Source organism: Cygnus atratus, chromosome 6 (assembly GCF_013377495.2).
Source record: "Cygnus atratus isolate AKBS03 ecotype Queensland, Australia chromosome 6, CAtr_DNAZoo_HiC_assembly, whole genome shotgun sequence".
Lineage (NCBI taxonomy): Eukaryota > Metazoa > Chordata > Aves > Anseriformes > Anatidae > Cygnus > Cygnus atratus.
In genome coordinates this window covers 30,146,482-30,164,080 of record NC_066367.1, presented here as the reverse complement: position 1 = coordinate 30,164,080, position 17,599 = coordinate 30,146,482, and the positions used below count along the sequence as shown (strand labels likewise).

Below are 17,599 nucleotides of genomic sequence, written 5' to 3'. Positions count from 1 at the left end.
CAGGAAGTGGTTGTTTAGGAAACTTTGCAGAGTAGAGCTCATGTCAGCATCTGTTCTGAGGTCAGCCTGGCTTCTTTGCATTTTTATTGGCTTGCTGAAAGACAAAATATGATGAGGAACTTTTTCCCACTTTTCAGAATATCCCAAGTTGGAAGGGACCCACGAGGATCATTGAGTCCAACTCTTGGGTCTGCACAGGACCACACAAAAATCAGACCATGTGTCTGAGAGCGTTGCCCAAACGCTTTTTGAACTCCGGCAGCTCAGTGCTGTGACCGCTGCCCTGAGGAGCCTGTCCCAGTGCCTGAGCACACTCTGGGTGCAGAACCTTTCCCTAACGCCCAGCCTGACCCTCCCCTGTCCCAGCTCCATGCCGTTCCCTCGGGTCCTGTCGCTGTCCCCAGAGAGCAGAGCTCAGCGCCTGCCCCTCCGCTCCCCTCGTGAGGGAGCTGCAGGCCGCCATGAGGCCTCCCTTCAGCCTGCTCTGCTCCGGGCTGGACAACCCAAGGGACCTCAGCCGCTGCTCATACGTCTTGCCCTCTAGACCCTTCACTATCGTTGTTTCCCTCCTTTGGATGCTCTCTAATAGTTTTATGTCCTCCTTAAACTCTGGCACCCAGAACCGCACGCAGTACTGGAGGTGAGACCGCACCAGCGCAGAGCAGAGCAGGACAGTCCCTTCCCCTGGCCGCTAGCAGTGCTGGGCCTGACGCCCTTTTGGCTGCCAGGGGACGCCACTGACTCACATGCAACTTGCTGTCGACCACAACCCCCAGATCCCTTTCCGTGGGGCTGCTCTCGAGCCTCCCGTCCCTTGGTCTTTGCATATAGCTGGGGTTGTCCTGTCCCAGGTGCAAAATCTGGCACCTGAAGAACTCTTCCACTGGTCTGAACCGGGGTGTCTGTTTCTGTAATCCTTGTTGGGGTTTCAGCTTTAAAGGCAGTAGCCAAAGCCCTTATCTTGGATATAAATTATCTTGTCCATAAGCTACATGGGACAAAAGGGAATGCCTAAAAGCTGTAATCGGACTTTATTTTTAGACAGGAGAGCTGCCTCACTCCTATCGTCTCATCAGCATTGTCAGTCATATCGGAAGCACATCATCTTCAGGTAAAAGATACTATATTTTAATCTTCATCACCTATCGAGACTAAAAATCTGTGATACAGAATTACCATAGCATGGTTACTTGCAGAGAATTTGGACAGCAAAAGCAGATCTTTCCTCATGGCTTGCTGGCAGGGGAGCGGAGTGGGGATGTTGTGGTACCTAACTGTGACATGTGAGTGGAGTGCTGCCTATGGGATCTGTGGCACTGCTTGAGCCTGTTACCAGCTCGTTGACCAGGAAAGGCACAGGGCCCAGGATCCTAAGGGTGTTTTCGCATTTAAATCTGATGAAGGTTGTTGGACCAGGGTACCTAGCTAACCAGCTTACTGCTTGAACTGCAGCATGAAAAGAGAAGTGCGTTCTCTGTTTTCAAGGTCATTATATCAGTGATGTGTATGATATCAAGAAGCAGTCCTGGTTCACCTACAACGACCTGGAAGTGTCTAGAACTCTAGAGACCACAGTTCAGTGTGACAGAGACCGAAGTGGCTACATCTTCTTCTACATGCACAAGTAGGTGTCCTGGGGAATTATGGTACTGGTAATTATCTGCCACTTGTGAGATGGTGTGCTCCTCTTACCTCTAGTCCTCTTTGGTGGGATGCAAAGTGTCTCCGTGTATTTGTCAGAAGACATTCTAGTTAGAATTACATGCAAGAATGACAAAGTGCTGTGAGTTCAGAGGCGTAGAATTTCATGTCACTACTGCGTAAGGTTTTAAAAGGATGCATTAAATCATCTTTTTAAAAAGGGATTCAGCGTCTCAGTTATGCATTATTTGCACCAAGAATCACAACGGAGATTTTTTTTTCCTTTTGTGCTGTGACATTTGTAAATGGCCTTATCCCCGCTCCTAGTGGTTGTGTTGTTGCAGCTCCGGTCATCTCAGGACACGAGCAAGATGAGGCTTGTAGATAGAAGTAATGCTTTTTCAGGCACACAACTGAAGAAGGGTTTTGTGCCTCAAAGTTTGTCCCCTTTTTCTGTCGCAGCTGATTGTTCCAGTAAAAGACGCTACTTGACCTACAGACTGTGTCTTGTGTTCCTTCAGATCCTATTACTACCCTGGACTTACTTTCACTGTTGTTACTGTTCTCCGGGGCTTACCAGTGATCTTTTTCATTGTAATAAATGAAAAGAAGAAGTGTTTGGGGATTCAAGGAGCCTTACTTAGAAATGCCAGATAAGACACCTTTCTCTGCCAGAGTCCGTGACGCTGAGTTAGTGGATTTAGTCCAGTTGCTGATTCCCTCAGGGCTGTCTTGTGTAGCAGTTTCTTACTGTACGTAATTTCACTATTGCTTTTTCCCTGTGTTCTAGGGATATCTTCGATGAGTTACTAGAAACAGAAAAAAACGCACAGCCACTTACCATGGAAGTAGGAAGATCAATTCGTCAGCCTCTGTGAAGAGTAAAACACCTTGTTCCTCCCGAGGAGCAAGAAAGATTCTGAACTTGTGCCAGACACGCAGGAGTAACAAACAGCTCAGGGCCAAAACAAGAGACAAAAGTTAGAAATATGGGACACTCAGTTTGCTGAACCATCTGCGCAAGTCCTGGGCCCGAACCACACTTTTAAACCTTGACATCCCAGAGCAATCCTCCTGTGGTGAAGTTTTTATTGTTCCTCAAACAATTTTGTCAGCATGGAGCCTTAAAGAGTTGCATCAAGCCACAAGACTACAGCTGCTCATAAACTGATTTAAAAACAAAAAAGTGCAAAAAGAGACTCAACTTTAAAAGCCCATTCACCCGCGAGATGTGAGTGGGGAAGATTTACATATCACTTGGCATTTATTTTTTTTTCCTCCAAGAGCAATTTAAGCAATAGATTCTGTAACCTGGCGTGTATTGTGTTAGTAATTTTCACTGGAAACCCAGATCACTGAGTACGCTCTTGCCAGTCGTCTCGCTAACCGGCGTTTTGGAATCACTCGAGCTGATGCGTTCTGACGTTCATGGGTTTGTGAGTGCTCTGCTATTTACATGCGGTTCCAGGAAACAAACTATTGGTGCTGTGGAATGTATTGCATACCTGGTGGCAGCTCTGTCTTTTTTACACCATTCACTGTCATCCTTCTTTAGCAGTGAGATTATATATGTGATTTCTTTTATTTCACAAGCTCCATTATTTGATTGCATTTCCTTCGTTGCATTGTTCCTAAGGACCCTTTGGAGGGGAGAGGTCTCTCTCGAGTTGCGCGGTATTTCGCACTGAAGTTATATTGCTTAGGGCTGCTTCCATCCAACTCTGACTGAAGCTGCTGGGGCGGACGGAGAGCAGTAGCAGGAGGTGAACCACAGCCACTTTTTCATCTTGCCTCCTTGGAGGGAAGGAGTGCTTTAGCGTTACCCTTTCTGTGCAGGCCTGGGTCATCGTGAAGTGGAAACGGTGAGAAAAGGCGAGGTCTGCAGGCTGTTGCCTGACACTTGAATTTCTCCGTAATTGAACCAGGGTCTTGCTACGGCCTTCTCTTATCCCAGGAGCGAATGAGGGATTTCACTGCAGCTATGTGGTGGCTGTTCTAAGGAGTACAGAGTGCTCAAACTGTGAAACTAAACCAGGTGGAAAGCTTTCAGAAAGCTCGTCTTCAGCATTAACAGAGCACGGTTAGAAAGAAGTGTTTTATTGGATTTAGAGACATGATGCTCAGTTTATAGCTTGTTTCAGCAGGGGGAAAAAAAAGCCTAGTGACTTTATTTTTTTAGCACCTTCGCACTTATTTAGCAGGGGCAGATGTTTCCTTTCGTTGGCATTTACTCACTTCAGAGAAATTGTCGCTATTAAGCAGAGTAGTTACTCTTGTTTTGGCCTCTAGTTCTGATTTTTGCAGCTTGAGTTTTAGAGGTGAAAGACTTCTTAAGAAAAAAAAAAATGCTGTCGAGATAGTTTCTGTTGTGTTTTTTTTTTTTTTAAACTATCGTTACGAGTTTCTCAGGAATAAATCAGCTGAAGCAAAGCAGACAGAACCATCGATGTAAAAAAAAAAAAAAAAAAAAAAAAAGCGGGCGCCTCTTTCGTGGGCACTTCTGCCCCAGGGCTTCTCCTAGCAGGCTGGCACGGGGTTGCTACCTCAGTGGCCTCTCCTCACCTCTGTGCGCAGCAATGAGCAGCAGCCACCGCCGCTGATAGTCCTCCCCAGGACCTTTGGGGACCCCGGGGCGGTGAAAAGACTGACTGACCTTCCAGCCCAGGCGAGCCTGGTGGACCTGGTCAGGGTGACATCTTTCTGGTTTCCGAGCTAGGAGTGGACGTTTGGTTGTGAACACGACGGAGCGTTTATCTTGCGAGATGCAGCCGGGATGGTATATATGTTAATTTATTACAAAGCATTATACTTTTCTATTGTCGATACTAATTTTGGTAGAGCTGGGGGCAATCGGAAGAGGAGGCGATGCGCGAGCTGTCCTTTGAACTGATCGCCCCTGCCCCTGGAAATGTGACAAAGGGACTGCTCCATCCAGAGGGCAAACCTGTTTTCCCCGAGCACACCCTATGCTAGTGCTGTACATAACCAGTATTTCTGTAGTCTCAGAAGTCAGCTCTGCTTTTTTGGGTGGTAAGGATGTTTTCGAGGCGCTGCACTCCAGCTAATTTATAATAAAAGCAAACATTGCCCGACTTTCCAGTGCACTAACTTGTGTTTAAAAGCAGTTTTTCTTTGGAATGAGGTGAGAAAGCTGATGCTTGAAACCAGCATTCCTTGTTTCGTGCAAACGAAGTTCTCGTTTAATATTCTAGCCGCTAAGAATTTGCAAACATCTGTGAATTACTTTAAGCTTGTTGGGTTTTTTTTGGCACGTGGCAGCTCAGTTGCACCATCACCCTGGCAGGAGTGTCCGTGGAGCCCCTTCCTTGCTGGAGCCAGCTTTCTGTCCGCAGGGAGGAGGATGAGTGCGTGACCACCGAGGGCCCTGCGCTGGCACCTCCCCACCGCTCGCAGTGTCGTGGCACAGAGTTCAGAAAGGTCGGCCCCTCCAGGTGGCAGACCCACCCCGGGGTATGGGCAGGTAGAGAAGCGCAGTGACAGCCCCTTCACGCGTGCAGGCTTTTAGCGCTGGCTGTTTCCAGAGAGGAAATGACACGAAAGCTGTACAAACACTCCTGGCCTTTACCACGGCGGCAGCTGCTAGGTGCGCACCAGGCCAGCTGAAGAGCGTAGGGTTCCTCGGGCGGTAGCGGAGTGGGGATGGGTCGGGACTGTCTCTGTGAAACCCTGACAGGTCTGACACGTTACAAACCGTTCTTGGGCTTTTCCGCAGTTGTACAGAGTCGTGGTTAAACACTTACCCGCTCCTGAATCAGCTTACTTCAGTCCAGGTGTGATTCAGCATATAAACACAAGGAACTCCCCCATCTTGCCTTTCCTCTCTCCCCTTCATCGTGTGACTGCTTAAGATACGCTCTCGATTTGCTCCTCTGCCCTGATAGATGCGAAAACGTTTGTGTCTGAACCGAAGCCTGGGCGTGCGGGTCCCTGCGGGGCTGCACAAAGCCTTTGCAAAGCCAGGACTGGTTTCCTGCCGGAGCTGCCGCCTGCCACACCAGGAGCAGGAGCAGCGGGGCTCCGAGTGGCGTCACCTTCCACCTCCTGCTGAGCGTAATGACAAACGCCTGCTCATCTTCCTTCCCAGCATGGGTACCCCAGGAGCTGGGGGGGGGGTTCCCGGCGTGGTGCCCGCAGCGTTTTGCACCAGGCAGGACTGATTGTCCCGCCCCACGCTCTGCTGCGCTTCACCCCGGCGCCGGGCGCGTGGGGATTACTGCGGTGCCTGGGCGGTGGAGGAGCCGGGGGGACTGGGAATAACTCGTCTGTTTTGTCTTCTGTTCACGGAGCTCTTACCCTTGTAATCGCCTGCCAAAGAGAGAAAAAGGGGTGTGGGACCCCTGGCAGCTACCGTCCGTGCAGCGACGCTGCTGGACCCCAGGCCCGCGCGGTGACGCCGGGGGCTCCCAGGGGCGTGTGGCCGAGGACCTGCCACGGGGCCACCACATGCCTGGCTCGGTGCCTGCCTCCCGCCTGACTTCTGGTTCTTTACACTGTTGATGTGGAGCAGCACTTTTCTCTGTGTTTTAGCAGACCTGTTCCTCTCTTATTCTTTACAGTTTTTGCTCTTGTTCCCTCCCCCCCCCCCCACCTTTTAAATGATGTGTAGATAGATTTTTGTGAAATTAAAACCTCTTTATTAACCCTCTCTTGGTGTGGGATCTTCTTGCCACGCGTTGGAGGCTGGAGGCGATGGGCACCACGCCTCTGCCCCACGTGCGCATCGCCTCTCGCTTCGCCCTTATCTGGGACTTTGCTCCGGTGCCTGGTGCCATCCTGCCTGCATGTGCGGCGAGTCCCGGGGCGTGCCAACAGCAGCCTGTCCCTGGAGAGCACCCCAAAACCCACAGCTGCACCCCGTGACACCTCCTCCGTGCCTCTGCGCTCCCGCAGCCCTGCTCATCCGCCCCAGGGAGCTGCCCTGCGCCTGGTGTCCCCAGCAGGTGCTGTCCCCATGCTTCCCCTGCCCCGGCTTGCTGCTTTTACCTTTGGTACCGCAAGTATTTACCGAGGTTTATGCATGGGCTCGCTGATAACGCAGGGAGCGGCTCGGGCTGTATACGAGACCTTTAGCCTGGAGCAGGCGCCGAGGTGGGACGGGAGAAGAGCCCCAGCTCCCCAGCAGGGCTGGCCCCGGGGACTTGGGGCTGTGGGAGAGCGGGGGGCACTGGGGCAAGTCCAGCCCCGCCTTTGTGCATCCCCTCGAGCAAACCGGGGCTGGGGGGGGGGAGTGAAGAGTGGCCGTCCCCCGTGCCGTCTCGGTGCCGAATCAAGAACCGTGCTGCAGCCTTTACGTGCCCCCACTGTCTTTTATTTGCCAAATCAGCCCCGTAACCGGTCTGCGCTCAGGGGCTGGGGGGGGAGATACAGCCCTGCTCCAAACCCATTTATTTATCAACAATAAACTCGAGGGCTCCCGCCCTAGAAGAGTCCTTTCTCCTTCTTGAGGTTCTGTTGTTTCCACAAGGGCAGGTTGCCGAAGGCAGCGCGGTTCATGCCGAAAACAGCCTGGAAGTCCTGGTCGGAGAGGTGTTGCTGGGGGAAGAGACGAGGCTGAGCTTAAGCTGCGGGGCTTCACCCACCTGCGCCCCCCCGAGCCCCCCACCCGGCTCACCTCCTTCCTGCTGGGATCCACGCCCCGCGGCAGGTCCTCGGCCGCCGTGTTCAGCAGCACGTCCAGGGGGAAGGTCTCCAGCTTGGTGGGCGTCAGGGTGGTGGTGGCCGTGAAGACCTCCTTGGAAGTGAGCCCCTGGTGGGGGGGGGGGGGGGGACAAAGTCACGTCGGGGACAGGGTCACCAGGCGATGGACGCTGCCATCCCCTCGCCTCGCAGCTCCTCGTGGCCCCCCGCCGAGGCCACCAGCGGTCCCCCCCCTCCCCGTGACACTCACAGACACGAGCTGCCCGATGTTGCTGGTGTCCCCCAGCTCGGCTTTGAGCTCCTCGTAGGATTTCTTGTCCTGGCAGGGGGACAGAAATGCTCAGTGCCCCCACCCCGGGATGCTGGCCAGGGCCAGATCCCAGCCGGGTCCCCACCTCCATGCCCCCCCCCCGCTGTGACTCACGCTCCAGCAGAGAGGGTCCCAGGCCAGGAACCAGCCAGTGAAGGTGGGGGGCTCGCAGCCCTGCTTCACCACGATGATGGGGGTGTCCAGGTCGCGCCCGCTGGGGTCACTCCGCAGGTACTCCTGCGCCATCACCGCCGCCGCCTCCTTCTCCGCCTCGCTGGCCCCTTTCCCGATCCAGAAGAAAACCTGCGGCGGGGTCACCGTGTCCAGCACTGGGGTGGGACAAGGCCCTTGGGGACCCGTGGCTGGGGACACGCAGGATCTGTCCCCAGGGATGGGCACTGGGCACCCATCCTCAGCCATCCCTGGAATGAGGGGGCTGGATAAAAACAGCGGGGAGGGGGTTTCCAGGCTCCCATCCCACCACCTCTGGTGCTACAGGTCCTCCACCCCCCCCTTGGGGACATTGGCTTGCGGGATCAAAGCCTCCCCTGCCCCTGTGTTGCCCCCAGCGCACCTGGTCCCAGGTGTCCAGCAGGTAAACGTCATTTTCATCCAGGTCATCCTGAGTGAAGTCTACGATCTCGGTGGCCAGGAACCTGCCCGTCTTGTTGGAGCACTCAAAGAGCCGGGGGGGCATGGAGGAGTTCTCTTCCTGCAGCCTGGAGGGGGGGGGGGGGGGGGGGGGCACGGCAGTGGTGGAAATGGGCCAAGGGATTTGGGGACACTGTGGGATGCCGGGGGCACGGAGCTGGTACCTCTTGTTGTTGGCGTACTGGGACTTGCCCCCCAGGGCCACCCAGAACTCGGGGGGCTCCTGCCCCTCCGCGATCACCGGCTTCTCCGTCTTGGAGATGATGTCGGCCACCGTCTTGCCCATCTCGCGCTCGTCCCCGCTGCAGCCCTGCAGAGTGAGCACGGCCGCTCCGGCACCCATCCCCACCACATCCCCCCAAGGAGGAGGAGGAGGAGGAGGAGGAGGAGGAGGAGATGAAGATGTTCCTCCAGGGCTGCAGCCCCCCGGTGCCCAGCGGCAGCGCTGGGCAGGGCGGTACCCACCTTCCCATACCAGAGGTAGCAGCAGCTGGGGGTCTTGAGCACGAAGACGTCGTTGGAGTTGAGGGAAGAGGCACGGACGGGCACCTCGAAGGCCTTGGTGTTGTACTCGTTGGTGCCGTGCACTTGGAAGAGGCGGGTGGAGGGCATGGGCTCCGTGCTGCTCGCCCGCGAGGTGCCGCCCTGGGGACAACGGGGAGGGCACAGGGACGGGAGGTCACCCCCGGTGCCCCCGGCTGGCCCTCCCGCTGCTCCCCCGGCCCCCACTCACCGCGTACACCACCATCCTGCCCTTGAAGATGGCCATCAAGTGCGCCGGCTCCTTGCCCATGGTGACGCGGACCTGCACGGGCTCGTTGTTGTACTTCTGGTCCAGGATGACGGCTTGGTAGGCTGAGGCGGCCAGCTCGTCCGCGCTGGCTTGGCGGCCCTGGGCAGGGAAATTCCCCTCGTTGGGATACCCACCGTGGAGGGGGACGACCCGTGGAGGAATTGTGCACGGGAGCAGAGCCCCCCCCGGTTCGGTGGCCCTGCCCTGCACCGTCCCGCTGGATGGTGGGACAAGGGCCTGGGGTCTCACCTGCCAGATGTAGATGATGCGGTTCACCTTGGGCCCCACGTAGTAGGTGTAGAGCACCAGGTAGCAGTCCCCGCCGTAGAAGTGGCCCAACCACCGCTTGTCCACGGGCACCAGCTCCTGGTTCTCCACGCGCCAGACCTGGCGGGACGAGGACGGTGCTGGTGAGGCTGGCGCACCCTCAGCCCCACCGCACCGGCACCCCCACGGCATCTCCCCGCACAGCCTGGGGGAGCCCCAAAGGGGTCCCGCGTGCTTCCCACAGCCTACCTCCACCTCCCCGGATCCATCATCCACCATCTTCTGCTGGGCGGCCATCTGGGGCTTGGCGTGCAGCGTGGTGGCGTCGAACTTCACCTGCTCCACCTTGGCTGCAGGGAAGCGCGAGGGCTGAGCCTGGGGCGGGGGGAACCCCCCCTCGAGCACCCCCAGCCCGACCCGGGGCGTCCTGTGGCACCGGCCCCCCGGGGGCACTCACCCACTTTGCCCACGGTGTGGGTCTTGCCCAGCCCGCTGCTCTGCGAGGGGACGGTCCACTTCTGGAAGAGCTGCCTGAAGATGGCCGACTCAGACCCGTCGTTCTCCGTCTCCACGCTGGTGCTGGACGGGTAGTTCTTGGCTTTGATGAAGCCCTGGGGGGAGCCAGAGCCAGGGCACGGGTTTGGGGTGCCTGGCCCTTCCCAGGGAGCGGCAATCCCCAAACCAAGCCAGCCCCAAAAACTCACCAGGGCCCTGCTCATTGCCTGCTGCTTCTCCTCCTTGTTGGAGTTCTTGCCCTTCCACACGAAGATCTTGTGACCGCCTTGATCGAGGATGTAGCAGTCCTGGGAGAGGGGGCGACGGCAGAAATTAAGACCTGCCAAGGTCCTAATTAAGCTGCCAGGAAAAAGGGGCATCCCTCCTGAGCATCCCACGGGTGACGCACCTCATGCTGGAGCATGTCTTGAGTCAGGGGGCGAATGGCTATCTCCTGTATGACCAGGTTCCCGCTGGCATCAGACACGCTGGTGGGGCGAGAGAGAGGAGGGAAGGGTAGGAACAGGGCTGGGAAACGCCCTCCCCAGCCCCACGTTGGGGTGGCAGGGCTGGGGGCCCCTTCCCCCTCCCCTTCCCCACTGCCACCCCAGTCCCAGCTGGTACCCAAGGACCCCCTTGTCCCACCACGGTTGCAGACGGTTTTGCAGCTTGCTGTGCCATGCAGCAGGGGCGCATCCAGCCCTGCCCACAGTGCAAGTGGCCGTGGTGAGGGATGGGGGTGTCAGATGGGACGGGGACACTCGGCTTAACCAGGGACGTGCCACTGCGTTTGAAGGCGTCGGTGGCACTTGTGGGCTTCTCTGTACCAGCCATTGGGTACCAACCCCATGGGCACCGGGGGCTCCCCCCCGCTCCAACGGCACCCAAAGGACCTGTCCCCTGTGGTGGCTTTGTCCCTTCCCCCTGGCTGTCCTTGGAGATGGGGTTTGTGGGACCCCATGCTGGGGATGCAGGGTGCTGCGCCACCCTGGCACCTCGCAGCCCCGTGAGGGCAGCCCGTCCCCAGCAACTCACTGGTAGAGCTTGAGGGAGCTGTTGTGGATCTGGTCCACTTTGTCGTCGGGGATGGCCGCCTTGATGTCCCGCTTCTCGCCCAGCACTTGCAGCAGGACCTGCACCAGCTCCGGCGTGGCGCCCTCGTCCTCGCCGTCCACCACGCCGACCTTGGCGCGCCCCCCGCGCTCGCGGTCCCGAATATCCTTGGCCAGGGTCATCGCCTGCCCCCGGGGATAGGGTCAGCACGGCTTGGGGGGGGCCCAGCACCGGGGATAGGGGCACGGGGCAGCTGTCCCCCCCCCCCCACCCCCCCCCCCCCGCCGTACCTTCAGCCTCTCGGCACGGTTGCTCTCGGGGCCGTTCCACTGGATGATGAGCTGGCCCAGGTCCAGCAGGAAGACGTCGCCCCGGTTGAAGCTTTTCCAGCTCATCTCCACCTGCAGCGGGATGGGGGGGGGGGGTCAGGACGTGAGCCCTCCCCCCCCCCCTTCCACCTGTCCCGCTCGCAGGTGTCTGCGCCCCCTCCTCCCTGCCCCGACAGGGCTTTTTCGGGGCTGAGGATGGGGCAGGAGGGTGGTGACCTCGGTCCCCTAACTCACCTCTGCTGCCACCACGTTCTTCTTGCCCTTCACGTGCAGCAGGCGCTGGACATTGTAGGTGTTGGTCTCCACGTGCTTCATGCCCGAGGCCACCCCACCTTTCTTATATCTGGGGGTGGTGAACGTGCCGTGAGCCCTGGCCCCCCCCCCTTCCCACCCCCTCGCGCCTCTGTGCGCAGGGACCCCCCCCACCCCCAGCAGCGCGAGCAGTGGCTGGAGCGAGACCGGCTCCAAGCCCGCCGCCCGAGGGCAGAGGCATCCCCATGGGGGACCCGTCCCTGCTCCCCCCCCCCCCCCTTTGAGGACCCCCCCTTGAGGCCGAGCGGGTTGCCCGACGTACATGAGCCCCTGCTTGAAGTACGCGCGGAACGTCTCGCTCTCGTGGCCCTGCACCTCGCGGTGCTGCACGGCCACCGAGCCCAGGTGCTCGTCCATCTGCGTGGTGTAGATGGCAGCCGCCCCCTGCTCGTCCTGGCTCGACTCCTTGCCCAGCCAGTAGTGGATGTTGTAGCTGAAGTTGTTCCCGGTCTTGCGCGTCTGCAGGACAGGGGTCCCCGCTAGAAGGGCCGGGCGCCCCGTGTCCCCGGGCCATCACGGCCAGGGGCACCCCGCAGCACCCCCGGTCCCCCCCCCCCCCCCCCCGGCACCCTACCGCGAGCAGGACGTAGCAATCCGCCTCGTAGAAGTTGCCGTAGCTCTTGGTGGGCACCGGCACCATCTCCATGCTCTGCGGGAGGAAGGGACCCTGCGTGAGAACCGGGGGGCAGCCCGCAGGCACCCCAGCCCTGCGCGCCCCACTGTGCCCAGCCCCAAAACCCAAGCCTGGGTGCTGCGCTGACACCCCCAAACCGGGCACTGGTGATGTACAAAGGGGATGGGGGGGGGGGGGGTCTTCCCTCTGCCCCCCACCCCCCAAACTGCCCACCCTTAGGGGGCTCCGACCCCTTTGGAGGCACCCAGGGGATGCGCAGGCGATGGGTGCCCACGCTGTGCCCCCCCCCTCCCGGCACCGTGCCTCCCCTCCAGGGCATCACACAGGGGACAGCCCCCCCCAAAAGCCACGGGACCCACCTCGATTCTCCATATCTGGATGCCCGGGGTGGTCGTGTTCAGCTTCCTGGTGACCTGGGCGCTGAGCTCCGCCATGGTGCTGGCTGCTGCAGGCAAGGGGACCTGCCGGGGCGTCGCCAACACCCTCGTTAGCGGTAGCGGCAGGCGGCCTCATTAAGGGCTGGGCTGCAGCCAGCCGGCCGGGCCATCTGCTGCCCTACAGCCGGCCGGGCCCTAAACCCCCTGCGGGGCTGCGGGAGGTGAGGGGGGCCCGGGGCTGCGGGCACCGAGCGGGGTGCAGCCCCCCCCCAGCAGTGCCACGGCTGCTGACGGGGGCCGGTGGGCGTCCCGGACTGTGCCAGGGTCTGTGGTGGGCAGGGGCGTGGGAGTGATGTGCCCTTGGTGTCCCCACACCCTGGTGTCCCCACGTCCCGGTGTCCCCACGTCCCGGTGTCCCCACGTCCCGGTGTCCCCATGTCCCACCCCGCTGCCTGGGCACGGGACATCCCCGGCGCAGCGGCCACACCTGGGTGACAGCGCTGCACAATGGCCCCGTTCCCCCTTGTCCCCACGCATGGCACGCTCATGGCCCTGCGTGCACACTCACATACTTGCACATGTGTGCACGCACACCCACGGACACACACACGCCCACCCCCTCACCCTCCCACCGCACACCCCCTGCCCATCGTGCTGCTGGGCTCTGCCTCCTCCCAAGCCCCCCGCCGTCCCCTGCAAGCCCCCCCCTCACCCCTGTGTCCCACAGCATCCCGGCGGCCCCCGACACCCCCACCTGGGCCGTGCCCCCCAGGGGATGCAGGACAAGCAGGCGGGGGGCTCGGGCACCCACCATTGGCACAGCCCCCCCCCGTACACCCTGGCAGGGGAGAGTGAGCGGTGCCCAGCAGAGGGGTGTCCTCTCCATCCCCCCCCCCAAACACCCCGTTCCCACTCCACTGCCCCAAACCCGCCACATCCCCATCCCACGGAGCACGGGGTGGTGGTGGGGGGGGGACATCTACCCAGCGCAGCCCCCCGAGAGCCGTCAGGGTGCGTTGCCCGGCCCTGTCCCCACGCCACCCCGGTGCCGTCAGCAGCGGCGGCACCGGGACGTGTCGCCCTCCCCGTCCCCATCCCCTCACCTTCCCCGCGGAGCTGGGCACGAGGTGCGCGTACCTGGGCGAAGTGCCGGGGTGCCAGCAGCGAGGAGACCTTTGTCCCCAAGTGTCCCTGCCCGTGTTCACCATATAAGGGCAGGAACACCCCGGAGTCAAGGTCCCCGCATCCCTCCGAGGCTTCGGGGCGCCCCCGGAGCCCCGTTACTCAGGGGGTAATGACACCCCCCCGGGCCTTGCTGGGCTCAGGGTGGCACCCGCTGCCCGCGGCACCGAGCTGCCCGGTGTCGGCCCACGCTGGGTGGCACAGGGAGGGGACGAGGCAGGTGCCAACGGCCGCGTCCCCGTGGGAGCTGGGGAGCAAGCGGGACGTGGAGATGCTCCCAAACCCCACCATGGGGGATCCGGAGCAGCCAAGCCCTACGGAGCCATGCTTGAAGCACCCCCTTTTAACCCCCCCAGGCTGGGTGAAAGCCCGCAGAGGGCTGGGAATTGCCCCAAGTGCCCCGTGTGCCTCACCCGGGCTTGGGGCTGCCGGAACGGGGCGGCTCCTGCCCGTCGCCGCTCGCTTTCTGTTTCGCTCCGTGGCCTCGCACGCACCGAGCTGGGTCCCCTGGGGCTGGGCCGGGACGTGGCCAGCGGGGACACCCCAGGGACACCCGCGGCAGGCGGCTGGGGACCCCTCCAGCAGTGCCAGGATGGGGCTCACCTGCCCCCACCCCCAATTCCAACCCACGTCCTGTGGCTGAGCTGTCCCCATCCCTCCTGTCCCCATCCTGTGCCACCCAAAATCCCGCCCGGTGGCCCGAGGGTGGCTCTGGGGGTGCAAGGGAGGGGGGGGGGGGGGGGTCCCACATGACGCTGGCACCGAGGGCAGGCAGGCCCCTGGCGTCGCCCATCCCCTGCTTATCGCAGGATTGTCACAGCCTTATCGCCCCCGCCCTGCTGAGCCAGCACCGGGCCACAGCCGCATCCTGCGCCCGCGTGGCCCTGGGGAGCCCCAAGGGGACAGCGAGGGCTCAGCCGGCCTGGGGGGGGGGGGGGGGGGGGCGGTTCAGCCCCCAAAAAGGGGTGCCCCCTCGACCCCCCCAGCTCCCACCCCCGAGCAGGACCCCACGCCCTGTCCCCCTTACCTGGGCGCAGAGCCCCCCGTGGGGGGGGCGTGGGGCTGATTTTTTTTTGGGGGGGGACACCCTGGTGGCCGCTCTCCGCTCGGTGGCCGCGTCCCGGGGCTCAGCCCGCTGGTGGCACAGGGGTGGGGGGACAGCAGCGGGGACCCCCCCTCCTGGGGCCCCCCAGCCGGCCCCGCAGGGCCACTAATGAACTCAGTAATTAGCGCAGCCGTCGGGGAGGACAGAGACTTCATTAAGGAGGAGAGGCGTGGGGCCAAGGCACGCAACCGCCCCCCGCTGCCCCCCAGCCTGACGGGGGCTCCGACACCTCGCTGGGGGGAAACCGGGGAAGTTTCCCAGGGGAGCTCTGAGCCCTCGTGGGGAATTCAGCCCCCCCCCCCCCGGGTGTGCCCCCCCCCCCCCCGCCCAGGGACACCGAGGGCTTGTAGATAGGGGCTGGGGGCCCTGGGGCGCACCCTGCGCACACGCGTGTGCGCACACAGCGAGACACCCGCGCACGGGCACACGCCACGTGCTTGCACACCCACGTGCACACCCAGGTCCTTGCACACCCAGGTCCTTGCACACCCACATGCACACCCACGTGCTCGCACACCCACATGCACACCCACATGCACACCCACATGCACACCCACGTGCTCGCACACCCAGCGCCGCAAACACCGCCGCGTGCACACGCACACCGCAGCTCGGGCCCCTTCCCAGGAGGCTTCGACAGCTTTAATCACACCAAGGCACTTGGATCTGGTCCCCGGCCCCCACCCCCCCCCCCCCAACCCCCCCGACCCCGACCCCCCCCCTCCGCACGCCGCCCCCACCCCACCCCACCCCACCCCAACCCCCCTGGGACACCCAAGGGCGCACCCGGTGGGTGCCGGTGCCGTTTGACTTGTCTAATAAAGTGCTGAGCTGGACCTCGCCGGAGGGGCAGGATCGGGCCCGGGCAGGGTGCGGAGGTGGGGGCAGACCCAGGGGGACCCCCCCCCCTCCCCCTCCTCCTCCTCCCCACCTTGGCCCCCAGCATTTGGGGAGGGGCAGCACCCGCGGGGGACGGACGGACAGACGGACAGCAACGGAGAGTTAAAAACCCTTCTCTCCCTTACCCCCCCCCCCACCCCCCCCAAAAAAAAAAAGACCTCCTTTTGCCCTGGCACAGCGGTAAAAAGGCACCCTTGAATTTTTGGGAAACCGTTGCTTTTTCCCCCTAAAAATATACGAGACATTGTCCATATAGCGACTCTAAAAAAACCGCACCACCCCCCCCCCCAAAAAAAAAAGACACCCCCCTCCCTGAGAGCCCCTGTCCCCTCGAGGCTGGGGTGAGGGGGGGCCCGGGGCTGGTGTAAGGCCGGGGGGGGGGCCGGGGGGCACGCTAAGGCTTGGATGGGGTCCCCCCACCCGGGAGTCACAGCCTTTGGTGGTGCTGCGCCGGGAGGGGGACGGGGGGCACGTGGCCCCCCCGCGAGGCAGGGGACACCCCCGCTGCTGGCTGGAGGGGCTCCCATTGACGCAGCATAACTGGGAGTGGGGGGAGGCCGCCAGACCCCCCCCCCGTGGGAAGAAAATGAGGTCGGAGGGGGGTGATTTAGGAGCGCGCCCCCCCCCCCCAAGGCAGGCAGCCCTATATTGCGGGTCGGGGGGGGGACATGGAGACTTGGCGTCCCAAGGCACGTGGGGGGCGCTTACAGCCAGGGGCTCAGCCCAGAGGCCGGGCTGCCCCCCCCAAAACTCCCCCCGCAGAGGTGGGGGGGCACCAGAAGGCACGAGGGGGGTGGAGACGTGCCCCCCCCCCGAGGTGATCAGCTGCACCAAGGGCAGAGCTGGGGGGCACGGCGGCGGCCCCACGCCCCGAGACCAACAGGAGCCACGTTTGGGGGTGTTGGGGCCCCCCAGTGGAGGCCAAGGGCTGCCAGCCCCCCCAGCAGGCAGACCCCAGAGGGGGGGGGGGCTCAGTGCCCCCCCCAAAAAAAAAGGCAGTGGAAAGCAGCAGCTGCTGACCCCCCCCCTCCCCACTCCGGGGGACGCGGAGGGGAAAAGGACCTGAGAACCGTTTCGGGGAGGGGGCACGGGATGGAGAGGGGAGGCGGGGGGCGGGGAGCGGACGGGCCCCCCCCCCCCCAGCACATCCCCAGCACAGCATGGCAGAGGGCCCCCCCCCGGGGCCCCCCTCTTCTGCGCGGGAAGGGGGACACCCATCTCCCGCGGCGGGGGCACCGACCGTGACCGTCGCGGCGAGCAAAAGGGGAGACGGGGAGGGCAAGCGGGGCGAGGTGGGGGGGGGGGGGAGGAGGGGGGAAAAAAAAACCCGCGCAGCCCCCCCCCCCCGCCCCGGCCCGAGCTGCCACCACCGCCGCGTGCCACTAGCTGTTAGTCCGGTGTTTCTTGAGCACTGTGTAAACGTCGTCCACCTTGCTGAGCCTCTCGAAGAAGGGCAGCAGGTCCAGCAGCTCCGTGTCCGCCATGTTGTCGAACCACGAGGCCACCGGCACCTGCGGGAGCGCACCGGGCTCAGGACCTCGGCACCCTGTCCCCGCGGGGCCTGACCCCCCCCCCCCCCAAAAAAAAAAAAAAAAAAAAAAAACCAAAAAAACCGAACGTGGGGTACGTACGGCGTTGTCCGGGTGGAAGATGTAGGAGGCGGGCGAGTTGTCCACGATGATGATGCGGCGCAGGTCGCGGCCCAGGCGGCTCAGGTCCTTGACGTAGTTGCCGCGGTGGAAGACGCACGACTCGCGGAAGAGCCGGGCGCGGAAAGCCCCCCATTTGTCCAGCAGGTCGGCCACGGGGTCCGCGTACTGCGGGGGGGGGGGGGGGGGGGGGGTGTCACCCGGGGGTGCCCACGGGGCGGGGGGGACGAAGGGGGACGAAGG

At 61.9% G+C, this 17,599-nt stretch overlaps 3 protein-coding genes across 6 annotated transcripts in view; 1 reads left to right on the top strand and 2 right to left on the bottom strand.

The window, feature by feature from the left end:
- Positions 1–6,300, top strand: part of USP37 (ubiquitin specific peptidase 37) — a 37,294-nt gene extending 30,994 nt beyond the window's left edge. For all 4 annotated transcript variants that reach the window (XM_050711761.1, XM_050711762.1, XM_035556049.2 and 1 more), the window contains 3 exons: positions 1,042–1,111; positions 1,486–1,624; positions 2,432–6,300. In XM_050711761.1, the coding sequence (XP_050567718.1) occupies positions 1,042–1,111; positions 1,486–1,624; positions 2,432–2,519 (297 nt within the window). In that variant the 3' untranslated portion in view covers positions 2,520–6,300. The remainder of the gene's footprint in view (positions 1–1,041; positions 1,112–1,485; positions 1,625–2,431) is intronic.
- Positions 6,301–6,954: 654 nt separating this feature from the next.
- VIL1 (villin 1) lies at positions 6,955–12,598 on the bottom strand. The gene is made up of 19 exons (XM_035556095.2): positions 12,503–12,598; positions 12,084–12,158; positions 11,772–11,968; positions 11,432–11,540; positions 11,159–11,269; positions 10,851–11,053; positions 10,225–10,303; positions 10,025–10,123; positions 9,778–9,931; positions 9,570–9,670; positions 9,303–9,440; positions 8,994–9,152; positions 8,726–8,905; positions 8,425–8,570; positions 8,184–8,328; positions 7,724–7,912; positions 7,550–7,618; positions 7,274–7,408; positions 6,955–7,194 (listed from the first exon to the last, which is right to left on the bottom strand). The coding sequence occupies exons 1-19, from the start codon at positions 12,575–12,577 to the stop codon at positions 7,081–7,083; spliced, it is 2,478 nt and encodes an 825-aa protein (XP_035411988.1). The 5' UTR covers positions 12,578–12,598; the 3' UTR covers positions 6,955–7,080.
- Positions 12,599–17,089: 4,491 nt separating this feature from the next.
- Positions 17,090–17,599, bottom strand: part of TNS1 (tensin 1) — a 40,008-nt gene continuing 39,498 nt past the window's right edge. Inside the window, 2 exon segments of the mRNA XM_050711668.1 lie at positions 17,090–17,218; positions 17,339–17,524. Of these exon segments, the coding sequence (XP_050567625.1) occupies positions 17,090–17,218; positions 17,339–17,524 (315 nt within the window).